The sequence below is a fragment of the Chiloscyllium punctatum genome, chromosome 8 (genome assembly GCF_047496795.1).
Source record: "Chiloscyllium punctatum isolate Juve2018m chromosome 8, sChiPun1.3, whole genome shotgun sequence".
NCBI lineage: Eukaryota > Metazoa > Chordata > Chondrichthyes > Orectolobiformes > Hemiscylliidae > Chiloscyllium > Chiloscyllium punctatum.
In genome coordinates this window covers 44,207,478-44,226,243 of record NC_092746.1, presented here as the reverse complement: position 1 = coordinate 44,226,243, position 18,766 = coordinate 44,207,478, and the positions used below count along the sequence as shown (strand labels likewise).

General features: G+C 42.5%; 1 protein-coding gene across 5 annotated transcripts in view; it reads right to left on the bottom strand.

The window, feature by feature from the left end:
* LOC140480503 (cytoplasmic dynein 1 intermediate chain 1) overlaps positions 1 to 18,766 on the bottom strand; it is a 279,676-nt gene that overhangs the window by 218,540 nt on the left and 42,370 nt on the right. For all 5 annotated transcript variants that reach the window (XM_072575444.1, XM_072575448.1, XM_072575445.1 and 2 more), the window contains exons 2-3: positions 2,057 to 2,174; positions 878 to 992 (exon numbers count right to left, since the gene is read on the bottom strand). In XM_072575444.1, the coding sequence (XP_072431545.1) occupies positions 878 to 992; positions 2,057 to 2,164 (223 nt within the window). In that variant the 5' untranslated portion in view covers positions 2,165 to 2,174. The remainder of the gene's footprint in view (positions 1 to 877; positions 993 to 2,056; positions 2,175 to 18,766) is intronic.

Below are 18,766 nucleotides of genomic sequence, written 5' to 3'. Positions count from 1 at the left end.
TGTACTTTAATTCTTATTTCACCTTCTTCCTTGTTTCAAAGTTTTATATTTAATTTACCCAATCTATGGAGCATGTTGGGGAAGTGTGGAGTACGTGCATGTCAAGGAAGTTGTTTCTAGTCAAATACACTGAAGTAATCAAGCCAATAGAATCAAATCAATAAACCAATCAGAATCTTTGTCCCCCATAGTTGAAATTTTTAATACTAGGGGCCACGCATTTAAGGTAAGTGGGGGAGGCGGGGGGGGGGGGGGGGGGGGGGGGGGCGGGGGGAGGTGAAGAGGAAGAGTTCAAAGGAGATGAGAGGGGCAAGGTTTTTATAAACAGTGGTAGGTGTCTGGAATGCACTGCCAGGAATAGTGGTGGCAGAGGCAGATATGGCAGGTGTATTTAAGGAGTTTTTAAGATATGCACATGAATATGTAAGGTTTGGAGAGATATGGACATGGGCAGGCATAAGGAACTAGTTTAATTTAGCATCATGCTTGACACAACATCATGGGCTGAAGGGGCTGTTCCCATGCTGTACTGATCTTTGTTCTATGTTGTAATATAAGCCAAGTGAGTCAACATAACCTGCTCGTATAAAAATGGCTAGATGAACATGTGCATGTTTTCAATTGATTGTAAAGCAGACTAAAAATGATAAACTCAAAATTTTCACTGATCTGAAGGTAAGATATTCAAGGAGAACATTTACATAAGCCTCATTTGGCATTTCTTTTCCTTCATCCACTGACGCACCATTACTTTAGACTTATTACTCCTCTTAATTTTCAAAATCATTTGCATAATCCTAAAGCATTGGATTGGACACAACATAAATGCCAGATTTAACATGAGCACCTCCTGTACAACAGTGACTAGACACCTTACCTAGTGCTGGCTCTGGGGCGATGCCAATGCTCTGTAGCAATGCTTCAGTCTCCCTTCGCTTGCGATCAAGGTCAGAGTCCTCAGGAGGTGGCTCTTTCTTCTGTTGCATTTCAGCCTGAAAGACCAACAAGGAACATTATTAACTTAGCACTGGATAGAAAATATTTTGGTTTTCTTCAAGGTGGAATCAATTCCATATTCTACAAAGGATGATATAAAAAAAAAGGTAAATATGAGGCTTTAAATAAATATTATGACACTATTTATTCAAGACTGATGTTCAAGTAGTTCCACAATGCCCATAACTGCAACATTCATTGATGTAAAAAAAAAGCCTTAAGTGAAATATTTAGAAGGAGTTATGTCCAGGACTTGATGGGGCAAATTACAGATTTTCCTTCATGCTTTATTTTTTCTGCAGAAATACAAAGCAAATTTCCTCATTTAAATTGTCTGTACTAACTTGCCACACAAATTGAATTATTATGCAGCAGGTATTCATATTGTTCAAAATTTCATGGAGCAAATATACAGAGATCTACAAATATCACTGTCTTATTCCTAGATGCTGACTTAGTTTGTTCGATTGGAAAATAACTAACAGCTGTTCTTAAATTTTCCCAGAAAATCTCTTAACAAAATTAATCATCATAGTGAAGATGAATCCGTAGCCCTGGATCAGCACGAATAGAGGCAGTGTGTAGACGAGCAATAACCTTTGGTTCCAAGGTTGGGAGAAAACTAGGGAGACAAAGGCCAAAGATGGCAAGGCTGATGAAGTTCAACAGCTGGAGAATTTCCAATCTTCTGAACTGGTTTAAGAACAACTGCAGAGAAACCTTGATCATCCAGCATTTATTTAACCAAACTTTGGATTGTCAGAACAAGATCACAAGGTCCCAATGCTTGGCTAACATGTTATCTGGCATTTCATTAACCAAACAAAATATTCCCCACCCGTGTCCTTCGGATAATCCAGGTTCCTCTGTTTACCATAAGAGTGTTTTTGTGTTGCAACGTTAACATCCCTACCTCTGGACCAGAAGACCTGGGTCCAGGTATGCCCTCAAACCTACACAATAACATCTCTCAACAGGTCAATAAATTAAATCTTTGAATTAATTTTTACCACCTAACTGCTCATATGAAGCAATCAACCATTTTTCTTAGTTCACTGACCTCTTTCTTTTTTCTTTCTTCTTCTTTTCTTTTTTTCTCTTCTCGTATCTGAGCCAGTCTTTGTTTTTTACGCTCCAGTTCGGCTTTTAAATCACTTTTATCTGACATTTTGATATATCTGGAAGATTCAAGTTAGAAGCAAGACTTAAAAGATGTAGCATCTATTATGCTTTATACTGCAGATGCATGCAATCAAACATCACCTCAACCTTTTCTCTATGATTTAGTTTTGCATTTACTCTTTACCTCAAAATTTCAGTGGAATCTGAATTTTAATTCTTTATAGCCAGATTGCTGAAGGCTGGGCAACTTCAATGTCTGCAAACCCATTGGTGGTCAAAACATTGATCATATATATTGTGGGTTATTGACGATAACACCTTAATTCCACAATCATGATTTGGAGGTGTTGGTGTGTACAGAGTTAAAAATCACGAGGTTGCAATCCAACTGGTTTATTTAGAAGTACTAACTTCTGGAGTGCTGCTCCTTCATCCACAGTACCTTCGATATTTACTTCAATGGAGAACAAAACCTGGAATGATGCAAAACCAACTTTATGACTAATTTAGTCAGTTTGCCCAACAAGCAAATTTGGTTAAAACTACTTCAAAAGCCAAGGCTTAACTTCACAATCAGGCCGACTATAAACATTTCATTGTCGAATAAGCAATTTTGAAAGACTGCACATTCGTCCTATGAACTTTTAATAAACAAACTTTCAGCAAATACAAATTAAATCCTTAAAACAGGGAAAGTCTTAATGTTACTGATAGTGTGTAAAATATGAAAGAATGCAAATGTGCATAAATTGAAACATACACTGAAATAGTTATGTACATGAAGTGTATTATTGGTTCAAAAGTTTCATCTTCCCAAATCACTCAAGTGGAATTGTGCAAAAGAAAACAAATGTATCTCCTGTACCAAGATGGGACTTCAATGACTTCTCAAGTCCAGCAAGTTTTGGACAAGGGCAGAAGTACCTCTCATTCCAAAAGTCAGTAGATTTTCCAACTCTCTTGCCATTATTACATTCACAGTGAAAAGCCTATTAATTTCCACAGCTACTAATTTTTTCATTTAACCTGAATGATGGTTCTACAAAAGGAAAGTAAGTCCTGGTGAGGCCTCAGGACACCTGGAAGATTGGGTTTCCCAAACATCAGCAGTTAATTTCTGCACAATCACATTACAGTAGTGCACTGGACCAACAGCTATACTTCCTGTCCAAAGGGTCTCCAGACTATGAACAAGTATGAAGCAAGATCAACTTTGATGGTATTAGACAGGAACTTTTAAATGTTGATTGGAGGACGATCGCAAATAAAGGGATGCCTTACAAGTGGGAGGCTTTCAGAAGCAAGATAACAAGAGTTCAGGACCAGCATAATCTTGTTAATGTGAAGGGCAAGGCAGGTAAGAGTAGGGAACACTGGATGACTAGAGATATTAATGCTCTGATCAAGAAAATGGAGGCATATGTTAGGTATAGGCAGCTGAGATCAAGTACTTCCCTTGAGGAGAATAGAGGAAAAGGACTACACTTAAGAGGGAAATCAGGAGGTCAAAAAGTGGCCATGAAATAGCTTTGACAGATAAGGAAAAGAGAATCCAATGAGATTCAACAAGTGCATTAAAGTAAAAGAGTGTCTAGGATGAGAATAGTGGCTGTCCACGTGTGGAGACACAGGAGAGGGTGAGATCCTAAACAAATATTTCTTGTCAGTATTCACCATGGAAAAGACAAGGAAATTAGGCAACTCAGAAGTAAGTAGTGAAAAAGAGTCCCCATTATAGAAGAGGAGGTGCTGCAAGTGTTAAAATGCATTAAGGTAAATTAAATCCCATGGACCTGATCAAGTGTATCCCAGCACATTGTGGAAAGCAAGAGAAGAAATTGCACGCCCCTAGCAGAGAGATTTGGGTAAGGTGAGGTGAGATGCCAGAAGACTGGAGGATGGTCAACATTGTGCCATTATTTAAGAAAGGCTGCAAGGAAAAGCCAAAGTATTACAAGTGGGTGAGCCTAACATCAGTGGTAAGTTGTTGGAGAGGAGACGGAGAGATAGAATGTACATGCATTTGGAAAGACAAGGACCGAATGGAGAGAGTCAGCGTGGTTTTACGCGTGGGAAATTGTGTCTCACTAATTTGAGATTTTTGAAGAGGTGACCAAGACAGGCAGGTGAAGGACAGTGCAGTAAACATTTTCTACATAGACTTTAGCAAGGCACTGCACGATAGACTGGTTAGTAAGATTAGATCTCAGGATCTAGGGAGAGCTAGTTAATGGATATAAAGTTGGTTTGATGGTAGAAGACAGTGGATGATGCTAGAGGATTGTTTGTCAGACTAGAGTTCTGTGTCCAGCGACGTGTCACAAGAATCAGTGTTGGGTCCACTGCTGTTTGTCATTTATATAAACAATTTGGGCGAGAATACAGGAGGCATGGTTAGTAACTGTGTGTGACACCAAAATTGGTGATATCATGGACAGTGAAGAAGGTTAGCTAGAGTACAAGATCTTTATTAGATGGGCCAAAGAAGGGCAGATAAAGTTTAATTTCGATAAATGTAAAGTTTTGCATTTTGGGTTGACAAAACAGGGCAAGACTTACACAGTTAATGGTAGAGCCCTGGGGAGTGCTGTCAAATAGAGAGACCTAAAGGTGCAGGTACATAGTTCCATGAAAGTGGTACCACAGTAGACAAGGCAGTGAAGGCATTTGACATGCTTGCCTTTATTGGTCAGAGCACTGTGTACAGGAGCTGGGTCATGCTACAGCTGTAGAGGACATTGGTAAGGCCATATGTGGCGTGCGGTGTACAATTCTGGTCGTCCTGCAAATCGCAGCAAAAAAGATAGACAAGTATGGCACTGAAACTGGAAAGTTTGAGCTGCAAAGAGAGGCTGGATAGACAGAGATTTTTTTTTTCCCTGGAGTGTAAGAGATAGAGGGGTGACATAAAGATTTATAAAATCATGAGGGGCATGGATAAGGTAAATAGCCAGGGTCTTTTCGCCAGATTTGGGGAGTCCAAACTGGAGGGCATAGGTTTAAGTTGAGAGGGGAAAGATTTGAAAGGGACCAGAAGGGAACTTTTTCACACAGTGGGTGGTGCATACGTGGAACGAGCTACCAGAGGAAGTGGTAGAGGCAGATACAATTACAACATTTAGAAAACATTTAGTCAAGTACATGGATTGGAAAGGTTTAAAGGGATATGGTCCAAACACAGGCAAATAAAATTAGTTCAGTTTAGGAAACCTAGTCAGCAAGAATGTGTTGAGCAAAGGGCTTGTTTCCATACTGTATACCTCTATGAATAAGTAGGAGGGGGGTGAGAAAAGAGTGAATGAGAGAGATTGCAAACTGTGTCTACCAAGTTGGTTCTTGAGCCTGAAGGAAGCATTCTCTGAGCAGGAATATTGCTGCAACAATGCTGTCACTTTAAAAGTTATTTTTCTTGTTTTTTTCCCCCTCAAGAGAGGTAGTAAAGGCAGAGATGCCAAAGACTCTAGGAAGAGGCTAGTTTAACAATGGAAGGGGAGTGGCCAGTTCTCCAAGTTCAAGTTTTTTCTAGTTTGTTTTAGCTGTAGCAGTCACAAGATGAGAGTGTCCAGGGGAGTTGTAAGCTTCAGTAAAGAACTCCCCAGACCTTTTTCAGAAATCTCTTTGGATGTTGTTCCCTGCCTGGAAGAAAGTGCTTGAATTTGCCTTTTTATCAAGGGGTGTGTTTGTAGGTTGTTGCTGTATTAAAACTGCGAATTAGAAATAGTTACTACATTGGGTCAGTTAAGTTTTTCCAATAGTTAAGTTATTCTAAATGCTATTTTCTTTTGTTTGCATTTCAACTGTAGTTTTAAAATAAATTCTGTTTTGCTTAAAGCCGAGTGATTTGGCCAGGTGCATCACACCTGGAATATCCACTTCACATCTGTCTTTAAAATAAGAGGGCGCCTGGCCTGGTCCATAACAGTAACTTTACCGTCAAATTTGTAGATGACAAAACAAGTGGGAAGACAACACATTGTGAAGACGAAACAGAGGCTGCAGGTGTTTGTAGACAGACCAAAGTGGGGAAAAGGCTTGACAGATAAAATACACTGGGGGAAAATGTAAGATCCTGCCAAAGTGCATAAAGAGGACCTGAAAGATTTAAGTGAAGAATGACTGCAGAAAGCTACAGTACAGAAGGATTTAGGAGTCCCCATGCATGTATCGCAAAAACCAGCAAAGTTCAGCAAGTAGGAGAGTGAAGAAGGCGTTTAATATGCTTTCTTTTATTGGTCAGAGTATTGAGTACAAGAGTTGGGAGGTCATGATACGGCTGTACAGGACATTGGTTAGGCCACTGTTGGAATATTGCATGCAATTCTGGTCTCCTTCCTATCGGAAAGATGTTGTGAAACTTGAAAGGGTTCAGAAAAGATTTACAAGGATGTTGCCGGGGTTGGAGGATCTGAGCTACAGGGAGAGGCTGAACAGGCTGAGGGGTGACCTGATAGCGGTTTACAAAATTATGAGGGGCATGGATACGATAAATAGACAAAGTCTTTTCCCTGGGGTCCGGGAGTCCAGAACTAGAGGGCATAGGTTTAGGGTGAGAGGGGAAAGATATAAAAGAGACCTCAGGGGCAACGTTTTCACGCAAAGGGTGGTACGTGTATGGAATGAGCTGCCAGAAGATGTAGTGGAGGCTTGTACAATTGCAACATTTAAGAGGCATTTGGATGGATATATGAATAGGAAGAGTTTGGAGCCGGCAGGTGGGACTAGATTGGGTTGGGATATCTGGTCGGCATGGACGGGTTGGACCGAAGGGTCTGTTTCCATGCTGTATATCTCTATGACTCTAATAGGGAAGGCAAATAGAATGTTGGCCTTTAAAGAGAATGGAATATGGAGGTGTTGCTAAAACTATACAAGACCTGGAATTCTGTGAAAAGGCTTGGTACTCTTATCTAGGCAAAGATATATTGGCATTGGAGGCAGTCAAAAAATGCACTAGCTTGATTTCAAGTATGGAGGGGCTGCCTCTTGAGGAGCAATTGAATAGGTTTAACATGAGTTAAAGGTGAGTGACAGGTGACCTTATTGAAACATGTCACATTCTTAAGGGACTTGATAGAGTAGATGCAGGAAAATTGTTTCCCTTATTGGACAGTGTAGGACTAGAGGGCAACATTTCAGGAGGATGGAGTCACAATTTTAAGAGAGAGATGAGAAGGAATTTCTCCCCTCACGGGTAGTGAATCTGTAAAATTATTTACTGGAAGCTGGATCATTAAAAATCTCTCTCAGCCTTGAATACACTTAATCAGTGAATGGAATCAAGAATTATGGGCAAAGACAGGAAAATGGAGTTGAAGATTATCAGATTAGCCACAATTTCATTGAATAGCACAACAAACTCAATGGGCTAAAGGGCCTACATCTGCTCCTGCATCTCATGGTCTTGAAAATATTTATTTCAGAAACATTTTGTTTCATCTCATTTAATCTGTAAATTCTCCCCAAAGCTTATAGTTAAAAATAGATGGACTATTAAATAAAGGCATACAACCTCATTATAATATTTGAATAAGTAACCTGCATTCGTAAGTAGCTTGATCACCTGCCCTTTGTCCCCCTTCATTACAGAACAGAAGTAAATTTGAGAGTGGGACCATTCAGGAGAGCAGAATAACATTGTTTAAAGGAGAAAGTGAGAACTGCAGATGCTGGAGATCAGAGCTGAAAAATGTGTTGCTGGAAAAGCGCAGCAGGTTAGGCAGCATCCAAGGAGCAGGAGAATCGACATTGCAGGCATAAGCCCTTCTTCAGGAATGAGGAAGGTGTGCCAAGTAGGCCAAGATAAAAGGTAGGGAGGAGTGACTTGGGGGGAGGGGCATTGGAAATGCGATAGGTGGAAGGAGGTTAAGGTGAGGGCGATAGGCCAGGGGGGGTGGGGTGGAGAGGTCAGGAAGAAGACTGCAGATCAAGAAGGCAGTGCTGAGTCCAAGGGTTGGGACTAAGATAAGTTGGGGGGAGGGGAAAATGAGGAAACTGGAGAAATCTGCATTCATCCCTTGTGGTTGGAGGGTTCCTAGATAGAAGATGAGGCGCTCTTCCTCCGGGCGTCGTGTTGCCATGGTCTGGTGATGGAGGAGGCCAAGGACCTGCATGTCCTTGGCAAAGTGGGAGAGGGAGTTAAAGTGTTCCGCCACATCAACCCTTCTGGTCACTTCAAAGATCTCGAACACTAAGCAAGATGGTGGCGGTTCTGTAGAACTGCTGGGGACAGCTCTGCCTAACAGCCAGGCATACTGGTGTTTTTTGCCATCCCTGGCCAACTTATGTGGTGAAATTATTAGTTTAAAACCTTACAGAACACATTTGTTAATATTTGGGAGTGGGAAGGATGCCAAAAGGAAAAGGGGTAAGCAAGCAGCAGCAGGGAGGACACTCCCCTGCAGCACCAGAACAAGCCAGAGACAGCAGCAACAGCAGCCTCTCCTGGACACCCCGGGGACCTGACAGACTCTCAGGAATTGGCTGCAACGATGGAGAGACGTACCTTGAAAGTTGCAGCCTCGATTGAAGAGAACAGTGGGGAGATTCGTGCCCAGGTCCAACCTATTGCATCCATGCTGCAGAAGCATGAGCAGGAGATCCAGGGCCTTGGGGAGCGACTGGAGGAGGTAGAGGGTCGAACCAAGGCCTCGGAAACTGTGATGGAGTCCTCAAGCAGTCGAATCCAGGTGCTGGAGCGAGAATTGCGAGCCTTGTGAGACCAAATCGACGACCTCAATAAATCTCCGAGTTGTCGGGCTCCCTGAAGGTGAGCAACCAGTCAGCTTCTTTGAAAGCTGGTTGCCAAAGAGTTTGTGGGCCTTCACATAGAGTCAACAGGCTGCAAATTGAAAGGGCTAATCAAGTTACAGTGCACAGGTCAGGGCTAGTGCAGCGCCCCCACCGGGTCCTAGTGCACTTCCACTCATATAAGGACAAGCAAAAAGGTGATAGAAGCTTCCAGATCCCTGGGAAAAGATCTGCAGGCACTGCTGTACAAAGGGTCAAAAATCATGTTTTCCAGAATTTCTCTTCAGCTTTGATTTGAAAGAGGAAGTCCTTCGATGAAGTTAAAAAGAGGCTGAGGAACCTGGGTATCCAGTCTCCATGAGGTACCCCGCAGTCTTTGTTTCAGCCACAAGGACTCAGTTTTAACATTTGACTCAGCGGATAAAGCTAAAAACTTTGTAGATACTTTAAAATAGACAGATTGGCCTGAAGAATACGGTTAATGTTTGTTCTCTTTTCGTTCATTCCCCATGTTTTCCCTTTTTTTTTATTCCTTTCTTTCTCCCTAATCATTTCTTTCTTGGAAAGGGGAGAAACCTTGGAATAAGTTGTTCTTTTTTTAATAACTGGATTTTCTGATGGGAAATTTTGTGGATGTTCTTCATTGTCTCCCCTTTTTGTTTGTTCTGTTTCTCTTTTAGTCACAAGTAGGGGTGACATGAAGCCAGGGATGGGCAAATTGCTCATCCTGACTGTCTTTTTTCTGTTGATTTAGGGATCATCTGCTTGTTTTTTTTCTGGCCTAAGGCTGGGGCACAGTCTGGGTTTGAAGGAGTGTAAAGGAGGGGATGAGTAGATGGTGTGCCCCCTATGGGCCGGGGTAGGGGGAAAGGGGGGAGGGGGGAGGGGAGGGGAGGGAGTGGGGTGAAGAGTCTTCCATTCAAGGTTTTATAGTTGGTTTTCTTTATAGTTTTTGGCAGTAATAGTTGCTTATAGTTATGATAGAACTTTATATAAAAAAAACTACTCTTCGACTCTATGAATCTTTATTTATTTGTGCTCGGCGCTTTGTAAGCAGGATTCTCCCTCCAAGGGGTTCAAGGGTTTCTGAAAGGGGATATGGCTAAGTGTCTTATTAAATGGTGCACCTAGAACATTAAGGGAAGTCACTCGCCTGTTAAATGGAAAAAAAAGTGCTTTCTAGCCTTAAGAGGGAAAGGGTTGATATTGCTTTGTTGCAGAAAACCCATTTTGATGATGGGGAACACCTGAAATTACAAGAGTGGGGGGTTATGACCAGGTATTCTTTTCATCCTTTACTACTAAAAGTAGGGGAGTTGCGGTACTTATTCAGAAAAACCTTCCGTTCACATTATTAGAGCAGGTGAAAAATGAGCAGGGACAGTTTGTGATATTTAAAGCCCTGATACATGGGGAGAAATGTGGCATTTTAAATGTCTACTGTCCTCCGGCACTTCCCCTCAAATTTTTGATTCGTGCTTTCTCTAAGTTGAGTGCTTGTGGAACACGGCACATTATTATGGGGGGGGGGGGGATTTTAATTGTCTTTTGGATCTTGTGGGCCCCTAACTATTTCTTCACAGGCTAAGCAGGTGCGGACTTATGTGCGGAGTCAGGGCGGGTGGATATTTGGAGATGTGTTCACCCTACTGGCAGGGACTTCACCTTTTTTTTTCAAACGCACATAAATGTCACTAGAGGATAGGTCTCTTTCTGGCTCCCTTGATCCTTCTGGATTCGATTATGGGTTGTAAAATTGGGAATATAGCTATCTCTGATCACACAGCAGTATATTTGGAGGTTAAGGCCAAGAGTGAAGGGCTAGGTTTGCGGCACTGATGTTTGGACCCTTTTCTCCTTAAGGATTCCAAATTCGTGGAATACATTTTGAAGGAGTTTCAGGAATTCTTGACTATCAACTCAGGCACAGCTAGTAGTCCGTCTATGCTATGGGAGACTGCTGAGGCCTTTGCTAGGGGATTAGCCATTTCCTATTCAGCTAGCCGGAAATGAAAGGAGGAACAGCAGCTTCTACTTGAAACGCGGTTGAAAGCCGCCAAGGCATCACATTTTGCATGGCCTTTGGTGACTAAGCTACAGCGGATCACTGACCTCCGGGCTGCCTTGAATTCAATACTGATACAAAAAGCAAAGAAAGAACTTGCTTTTGCTAGACAAAGGCTGTTCGAAAATGGGGATAGGCCAGGGAAGTATTTAGTGTACCTGCCTAGGAAAAAGCGTGCTCCCCAATCCATTACTGCAGAGCTGAAAGTGTGTTGCTGGAAAAGTGCAGCAGGTCAGGCAGCATCCAAGGAGCAGGAGAATCGACGTTTCGAGATTCCTGAAGAAGGGCTCATGCCCGAAACGTCGATTCTCCTGCTCCTTGGATGCTGCCTGACCTGCTGCACTTTTCCAGCAACACATTTTCAGCTCTGATCTCCAGCATCTGCAGTCCTCACTTTCTCCTCATCCATTACTGCAATCAGAGACAGTGCCGGGTCCGTACACATGATGCTAAAAAGATTAATGAGGCTTTTTGAAGCTTTTACTCTGAATTGTATCGGTCTGAAGGATGCAAGGACAGGAGGGCTAAAATGGAGACCTTTTTTTAAGAACCTGGACTTCCATGGGGTAACCTTGGAACAGGCCTCTCTCCTTAATGCCCCCTTGATAGTTCAGGAAATACAGGAGGCAGCTAGGCAACTTCAGAGTGGGAAAGCGCCTGGTCCTGATGGTCTCCAGGGTGAGTTTTATAAGGGGTTTATAGGGATTCTGTCAGGGTCGATGTTGGAGATGTACAATCGTTCCTATATGTATGAAAGCCTCCCACCATCTTTGAGAGAAGCTAATGCTTCCTTAATCCTTAAGAAGGGGAAGGTTCCTGAGGATTATGCCTCATACAGCCCATCTCTCTATTAAATTCAGATTTCAAAATTCTGTCCAAGATCCTGGCGCTGAGATTGGAAAAGGTGTTGCCCCATATTGTTAAAGAGGACCAGACAGACTTTATAAAGGGCCATAGGTCCTCTAATAATTTAGAAGGCTGCTGAATATAGTCCCAGTTTGTCAGCAACGATCGATTCAGGGATTGGTGATTTCCTTAGATGCAGAAAAAGCATTTGACCGGGTGGAATGGCCATATCTTTTTTATGTCTAAGAACAGTTTCGGTTGGGTGGGGTCTTTGCTCGGTGGGTGGAGGTTTTATATCACCATCCTCTGGCTGCAGACATCACCAAGGGGTGAAGTCTGGGAATTTTAGGATTGGTAGGGGTAGTTGGCAAGGCTGCCCCCCTCTCACCGTTGTTTACGTTGGTGATAGAGCAGCTGGCAGAGGCCATTCGTCAGAACGTCCACATAACCGCTCTGGAAGTGGGATCGAGGGTACACAAGATTACACTGTATGCGGATGATGTCCTTCTGTTTTTAATTGAACCTGATGACCTCCGTACTCCATTTGATACAATGTATCAATTTATTTGGGGCTATTTCAGGATATAAGATTAACTTTGCAAAATCAGAGGCTATGCCTTTGGGGAACCTTAAGGATGTGCCAGAAGTTGAAGATGGCCCTAAGTTCCCTTTTAAGTGGTCACGGGCAGGGTTCCGATACCTAGGCATTTTTATTACCCCCAAGTTTGATCTGTTATTTCTGACTAACTTTGCCCACTTGCTCGACAATGTTAGGCGAGATCTTCAGAGATGGGAGGCTCTTCCAATTTCACGGCTGGGCCAAATATCTCCCATTAAGATGAATGTTCTTCCTCGTTCGCTTTATCCCATGCGTATGCTCCCTATAATGTTTCCCAGGTCAACACTGTGGAAGCTTATGGGATGGTTTGTTTCCTTTGTCGGTCATCGTGGATGGCCCCTCATCAAACTTACTAAATTGCAGTTGCCTCAAGGATGAGGAAGAGTTGATTTCCCAGACATCAGGAGGTATCAGTTGAATTCCCTGCTGTCCTTTGTTTGTGATTGGGTAGGTAGTGATCCAAACACAATACGGCTGGATATCGAGGCTTCCAGGCAAAGTGCCCTCTTATTAACCTGTTACTCTTGGATAAGAGGAGGACAGTTATGGACCACTGCCGGAACCCCATTGTTATTAGTACAGTCAAGGCATGGAGGGCAATGCATTAGCATGAAGGTTGCTTATGCAAGACTTTGCCACTTACACCTATAGCTGGCATGCCAGGGTTCCGACCAGGGATGATGGACCCAGAGTTCAAACTATGGGCAGCAAGAGGAGTTTCTAGTTTGGGAGACTTGTTTGAGGGGGAGGTTATGATGTCTTTTGAGCAACTGAGCTGCCTAGCAGAGATAGTTTCCATTTTTTTTTAGATTAGGGATTTCATCCAGAAGATGACTACGCTTCTCACTAAGCCCTATAAGCCCGATAAAGGGAGGTTGTTGCTACGTTCCACAAGCATTCCTTTCGGTTAGTGCCCTCTATCGCCTTCTTGGTGACAGGGCCTGGCAGGATATTAACCTATTATGAGAGGTCTAGGAGCAAGAGCAAGAGTGGAGATCTCCTCTGAAACATGGGAGAATGCTCGAAAGATCTCAATTTATAATAGGACATGCGCTACGCAGTTAAAAGTTCTGCACAGGGGTCATCTGGCACCAGACCGTCTGGCGAAGTTTAAAGGGGCAGATTCAGTGCACCCCAAATGTAAAATAAGTGTAAGTATCCTTACTCATTACTTTTGGACATGCCACAGACTCCATGTTTATTGGAGCGGTGTGGCAGGAGAGATAGGGAGGGTTTTGAGGACTGAAGTCAAAGTAGACCAGGTATCTGCCCTCTTAGGTCTACTGAATTTACCATCTTTAGACAGGCATGGGAAGACACTATTTAATATTCTCGCATACTGCGCATGGAAGAATATTCTGATGAACTAGGTGTCTGAGATCCCGCCGGGTTTCCTGGGATGACAAATTAATTATGGAGCACATTCCTTTGGACTTTTTTACAAACATGGTACACCACACAACAGACCGTTTTTATAAGACATGGCAGCCCTACTGGAGTTATTTGGATATAGATTTGTCAGCTATCTTAACTAGGGCATTTGTTTAACTAGGATGGTTAGGATTGTCAAGCCTGGGCCCTGGAGGGGGTCTCCTGAGTTAATACGGGTATATATACAATGCTGCTGTCCCTTTATTTGGGAGCTTTGCGCCGAGCATAGCTGTTCAGTATTTTGTGGGTTTTTTTAGCTTGTTTGCATTTCTTGATTTGATCTATTTCTTATTAGTATTGCTTTGCACAGTGTTAGAGTTTGTTTTGTATTATCGAGTAGGTTCGTAGTTAGTAGACAGTAGTTATAGTGCAATTTGTGTTTTTTTTCTTTTTATTACACTGATATTTGTTATTGATTTTATTTTCAATAATTTTTTATGCCCGTAAAGTTAAAAAATTGCTAATAAATATATTTAACAAAATATATCTCTATCAAATTTGTGAGGCATGATCTCCCATGCATAAAATCATGCTGACTATTCCTAATCAAAGCTGAAAATGTGTTGCTGGAAAAGCGCAGCAGGTCAGGCAGCATCCAAGGAACAGGAGAATCAGGAAGGGCTGATGCCCGAAACGTCGATTCTCCTGTTCCTTGGATGCTGCCTGACCTGCTGCGCTTTTCCAGCAACACATTTTCAGCTCTGATCTCCAGCATCTGCAGTCCTCACTTTCTCCTATTCCTAATCAAACCCTTTCTTTCCAAATGCATGTATATCTTACCTCTCAGAATTTTCTCAAGTAACTTACCTACTACAAATATTAGGCTTACTGGTCTATAATTCCAAGGTTTATGTTTGCAGCCCTTCTTGAATAAGGACAACATTCGCTACCCTCCAGTCTTCCAGGACCTCACCCATGAAAAATGTCAGCCTGGGCCCCTGCAATTTCTTCTAGCCTCTTGCAGTGTTCTAGGATATATCTGGTCAGTATCCACCTTCATACATTCAACATCTCCTCTACTGTGTTATGGACTGTCCCCAAGATATCCCCACGCTTCAGGCTCACTGCCTTTATTCCTGATGAAGGACTTTTGCCCGAAACGTCGATTTCGCTGTTCGTTGGATGCTGCCTGAACTGCTGTGCTCTTCCAGCACCACTAATCCAGTATTTGGTTTCCAGCATCTGCAGTTATTGTTTTTACTCAAGATATCACCACTGACTTCCCCAAGTCTTCATATCTTTCTCCACGATAAACACAGGAGAAATATTTATTGAGGACTTCGCCCATCTCCTGTGATTCTACACATATATGTCCACCTTGGTACTGGAGAGATCCTATTCTCTCACTTGTTATTCTTTTTCCTTTAATACATTTAAAGAATCTCTTTGGATTCCCTAATCTTCTCATCCAAGGCTATCTTATGCCCCCTTTTCACCCTCAGTAAACACCTGTATATCTCCAGGGACTCCCTTGATCCCAGCCACCTGTACTGGAGCCATGCATTCTCCTTTTTCCTGGTCAAAGCCTCAATAGCTCTTGTCATCCAGGTTCCCTATTCCCGTCAACTTTGCCTTTCACTTTCACAGGAACATATAGACCTTGAACTCTAGCTATCTCACTTTTAAAAGGCCTCCCCCCATTTGCCAAAAGGTCCCTTTACCTGCAAAGAAACTACTCCAATCAACCCCTGATGTCTAATTCAAACAAAAATTCACCTTGCCCCAATTCAGAACTTGAACCTGTGGACCAGTTTTTGTCTTTCGCCATAGCTATTTTAAAATTAATAGAACTCTGGTCACTGGTCCCAAAGTGCTCCCCCACTGTCTCCTCCGTTACCTGTCCTACCCTATTTCCCAATAGTAGGTCGAGTTTTGCCCCTTCCCAAATAGGACCCTCTATATACTGCTTGAAGAAACTTTCCTGAACACATTTAACAAATTCCACCCCATCTAAGCCCTCAATACTCTGGCAGGCTCAGTCTATGTTAAGAAAATTAAAATCCCTTACTGTGTCAACCCTATTGCTCCCATATGTCTCCCTGAATATTTGTTCCTTTAATTCCTGTTGCCTATTTGAGAGCCTATAGTACAACCCCAATAATATCACTATCCCCTTATTTCTTAGCTCCATCCACAACACCTCACTGGATTATTCCTCAGTTTTTTCACCTCTGATTACTGCTATGATATTCACCTTAATCAAAAATGCAACTCCCCTTCCCTTCTTTCCACCACCTCTATCCTGCCTAAAGCATCTGTACCCTGATACATTGAGCTGCCAGTCCTGTCCCTCCTTTAGCCAAGTTTCTGTAACAGCTATAATATCCCAGTCCCACATACCTATCACACCCGGAGTGCCTTACCTGTCACCCTCTTGCACTGAAATAGTTGCAATTTAATCCAACAGGCATTCCTTGTCCTCTGTCATTTTCCAACCTGACCAGTCTCTACACTTTACAAATTCTGATTATTGTATCTCCTTCCAGACTCGCATTTACCTCCCTCTTGTTGAGGATGCCTGCTTCTGCCAATCTGGTTTAAACCCTCCCCTCCTTTGAAGCACTAACAATCCTGGCCGCCAAGATATTGGACCCCCTCCAGGTGTGATGGAACTCGTCCCTCTTGAACTGGTTATCTCTGCCCCAGAAAAGATCCCAATGATCTAAAAATCTAAATCCCTGGCCCCTCACCAATTCTTTAGCCATGCATTCATCTGCCATTCTTATCCTCACTAGCACATGGCACTAAAAGTAATCCAGAGATTACCATCAACGAGGTCCTGTTTCTTTTTAAAAAAAGATTTTTCATATCTCTATAAATCATTCCACAGGACCTCCTCCTTAGTTCTACCTATTTCATTTGTGCCAACATGCACAATGACTTCCGGCTGCTCACCCTCCCCCTTGAGAACACTCTGCAGCCATTCTGAGAAATCCTGGATCCTGGCTCCCAAGAGGCAACACACCATCCTGGATTCCAGTTTATGACAACAGAATCTCCTCTCTATCCCCTTAACTATCGAGTTTCCTATCACTAAAGGTCCTATTTACCTTTACCCATTTCCACTGTGCCCCAGAGTCAATCGTAACACCACTGACCTGACTACTGCTGCTTTCCCCTGAACGGTCATTCCTCACAGTGGTATCCAAAATGATATACTTGTTTGAGGGGAATAGCCACAGGGGATTCCTGCACTCTCTGCCTACTACCTTTGCCTTTCCTGGTGGTCACCCAACTACTCTCTGCCTGCACCTTAGGTGTGACCACCTTGTGATATTAAAGGGTTAATATGCTCAGTTGACATGCAGAAATTGGATGTCCTGAGGCTAGGATGGGATGCCTCTGACTTACAGAAAGATTGTAAGAAATTTATATTCCCATCCCGTGCCATTTGCATGGTCATTTCTTAGTTACTCAGAGTAAAAGAATTGCATTATCATCCTATTCAAAATCTATAAGAACATTGCAGTTGGAATTTTGACTATTCCCTATAGTTTAAAAAAAAGATTCACAATAGATTTGACCATTAATGGATGATTTATATTACATTGTTTCTGGAAACAATGTGGTCACTGCATTGTGTCTTGAGTGCCACGTGACTAAGGGTTGTCTTGTGGGCATTATTGACTGATGTAAAGATTTTGTATAAAGGAAGAAGAATTGTTCTTTTGTTCAGAGAGATCCCTTGACATGGCTTTACAAGCATTGCGAAGAGTGTTAAGGGTTTCTCCACAGCTTATAACGTGCTTGCTTAATAAAATTTTGCTTGTTCACAGAAGTTGGCACTTGCAGTTGCATCGTGTGTAAGAATCTCAGGAAAAGAACACATCGACCTCTCAAACTGTTAACTATGAAGTGCTCAGCATCTCAGATGATCCGGAGTGAATCCAGCTCCAGTTCCAGCTCAACACTGTTACCCAAATCTCACCTTGCCATCATTCTACCTCAATTTTATCACAAACATGTCTTTTACAACTTTTGGTTTCAGTCATCCTTTTGCCTTTGGAAGAGTAGTTTGGATGTCACTGTACTGGACTGCTATCCTTGTCTTTTTTTCAGTAACTATCCCACCCCCCACCAAGAATTGGCCTGTATACACTGGTGCCGGATTTGCTCAATTTGTTTGACTCATTCGACATTCTTCACTGCTGCTTCATACTTTTCATTTGACTGGGGTGCTGTATTTTGTTGTGTTGTTCACTTGCTTTGAGAAAAGTGCTTGTCCGTTACATTCGATGTCTCCATTGCCTTGACAATTTCTAAAGAATGAGCTGTTGCTTCAAGTTGGATCCGGGACATGTCTTGCTCACGTAACATCCTCTACTTTGAGACAGAGTCAAAGACGTACAGCACAGAAACAGATCCTTAGGTCCAATTCGTCCATGTTGACCAGATATCCTAAATTAATCTAATTCCATTTGGTAGCACTTGGCCCACATCCCTCGAAACCCTTCCTATTTAATATAACCATCCAGATGTCTTTTAAATGTTATAATATCAGCCTCCATTACTTCCTCTGACTGCTTATTCCATACACACACCACTCTTTCTGTGTAATAGTTATCCCTTAGGTCCTTTTCGTATCTTTCCCCTCACACCCTTAAACTATGCCCTCTAGTTCTGGACTCCCCCAATCCAGGGAAAAGACCTTGTTTATTTACCTACCCATGCCCCTCAGCCTCTAATGCACCAGGGAAAATAGCCCCAGTCTATTTAGCCTCTCCCTATAGGTCAAACCCTCCAACCCTGGCAACATTCTTGTAATCTTTTCTGAACCCTTTCAGGTTTCACAACAACCTTCCGATAGGAGGGAGACCAGAATTGCACACAAAATTCCAAAAGTGGCCTAACCAATGTCCTGTACAGTTGCAACATGACCTCCCAACTCCTATATTCAATGAACGGACCAATAAAGGAAAGCATACCAAATACCTTCTTCA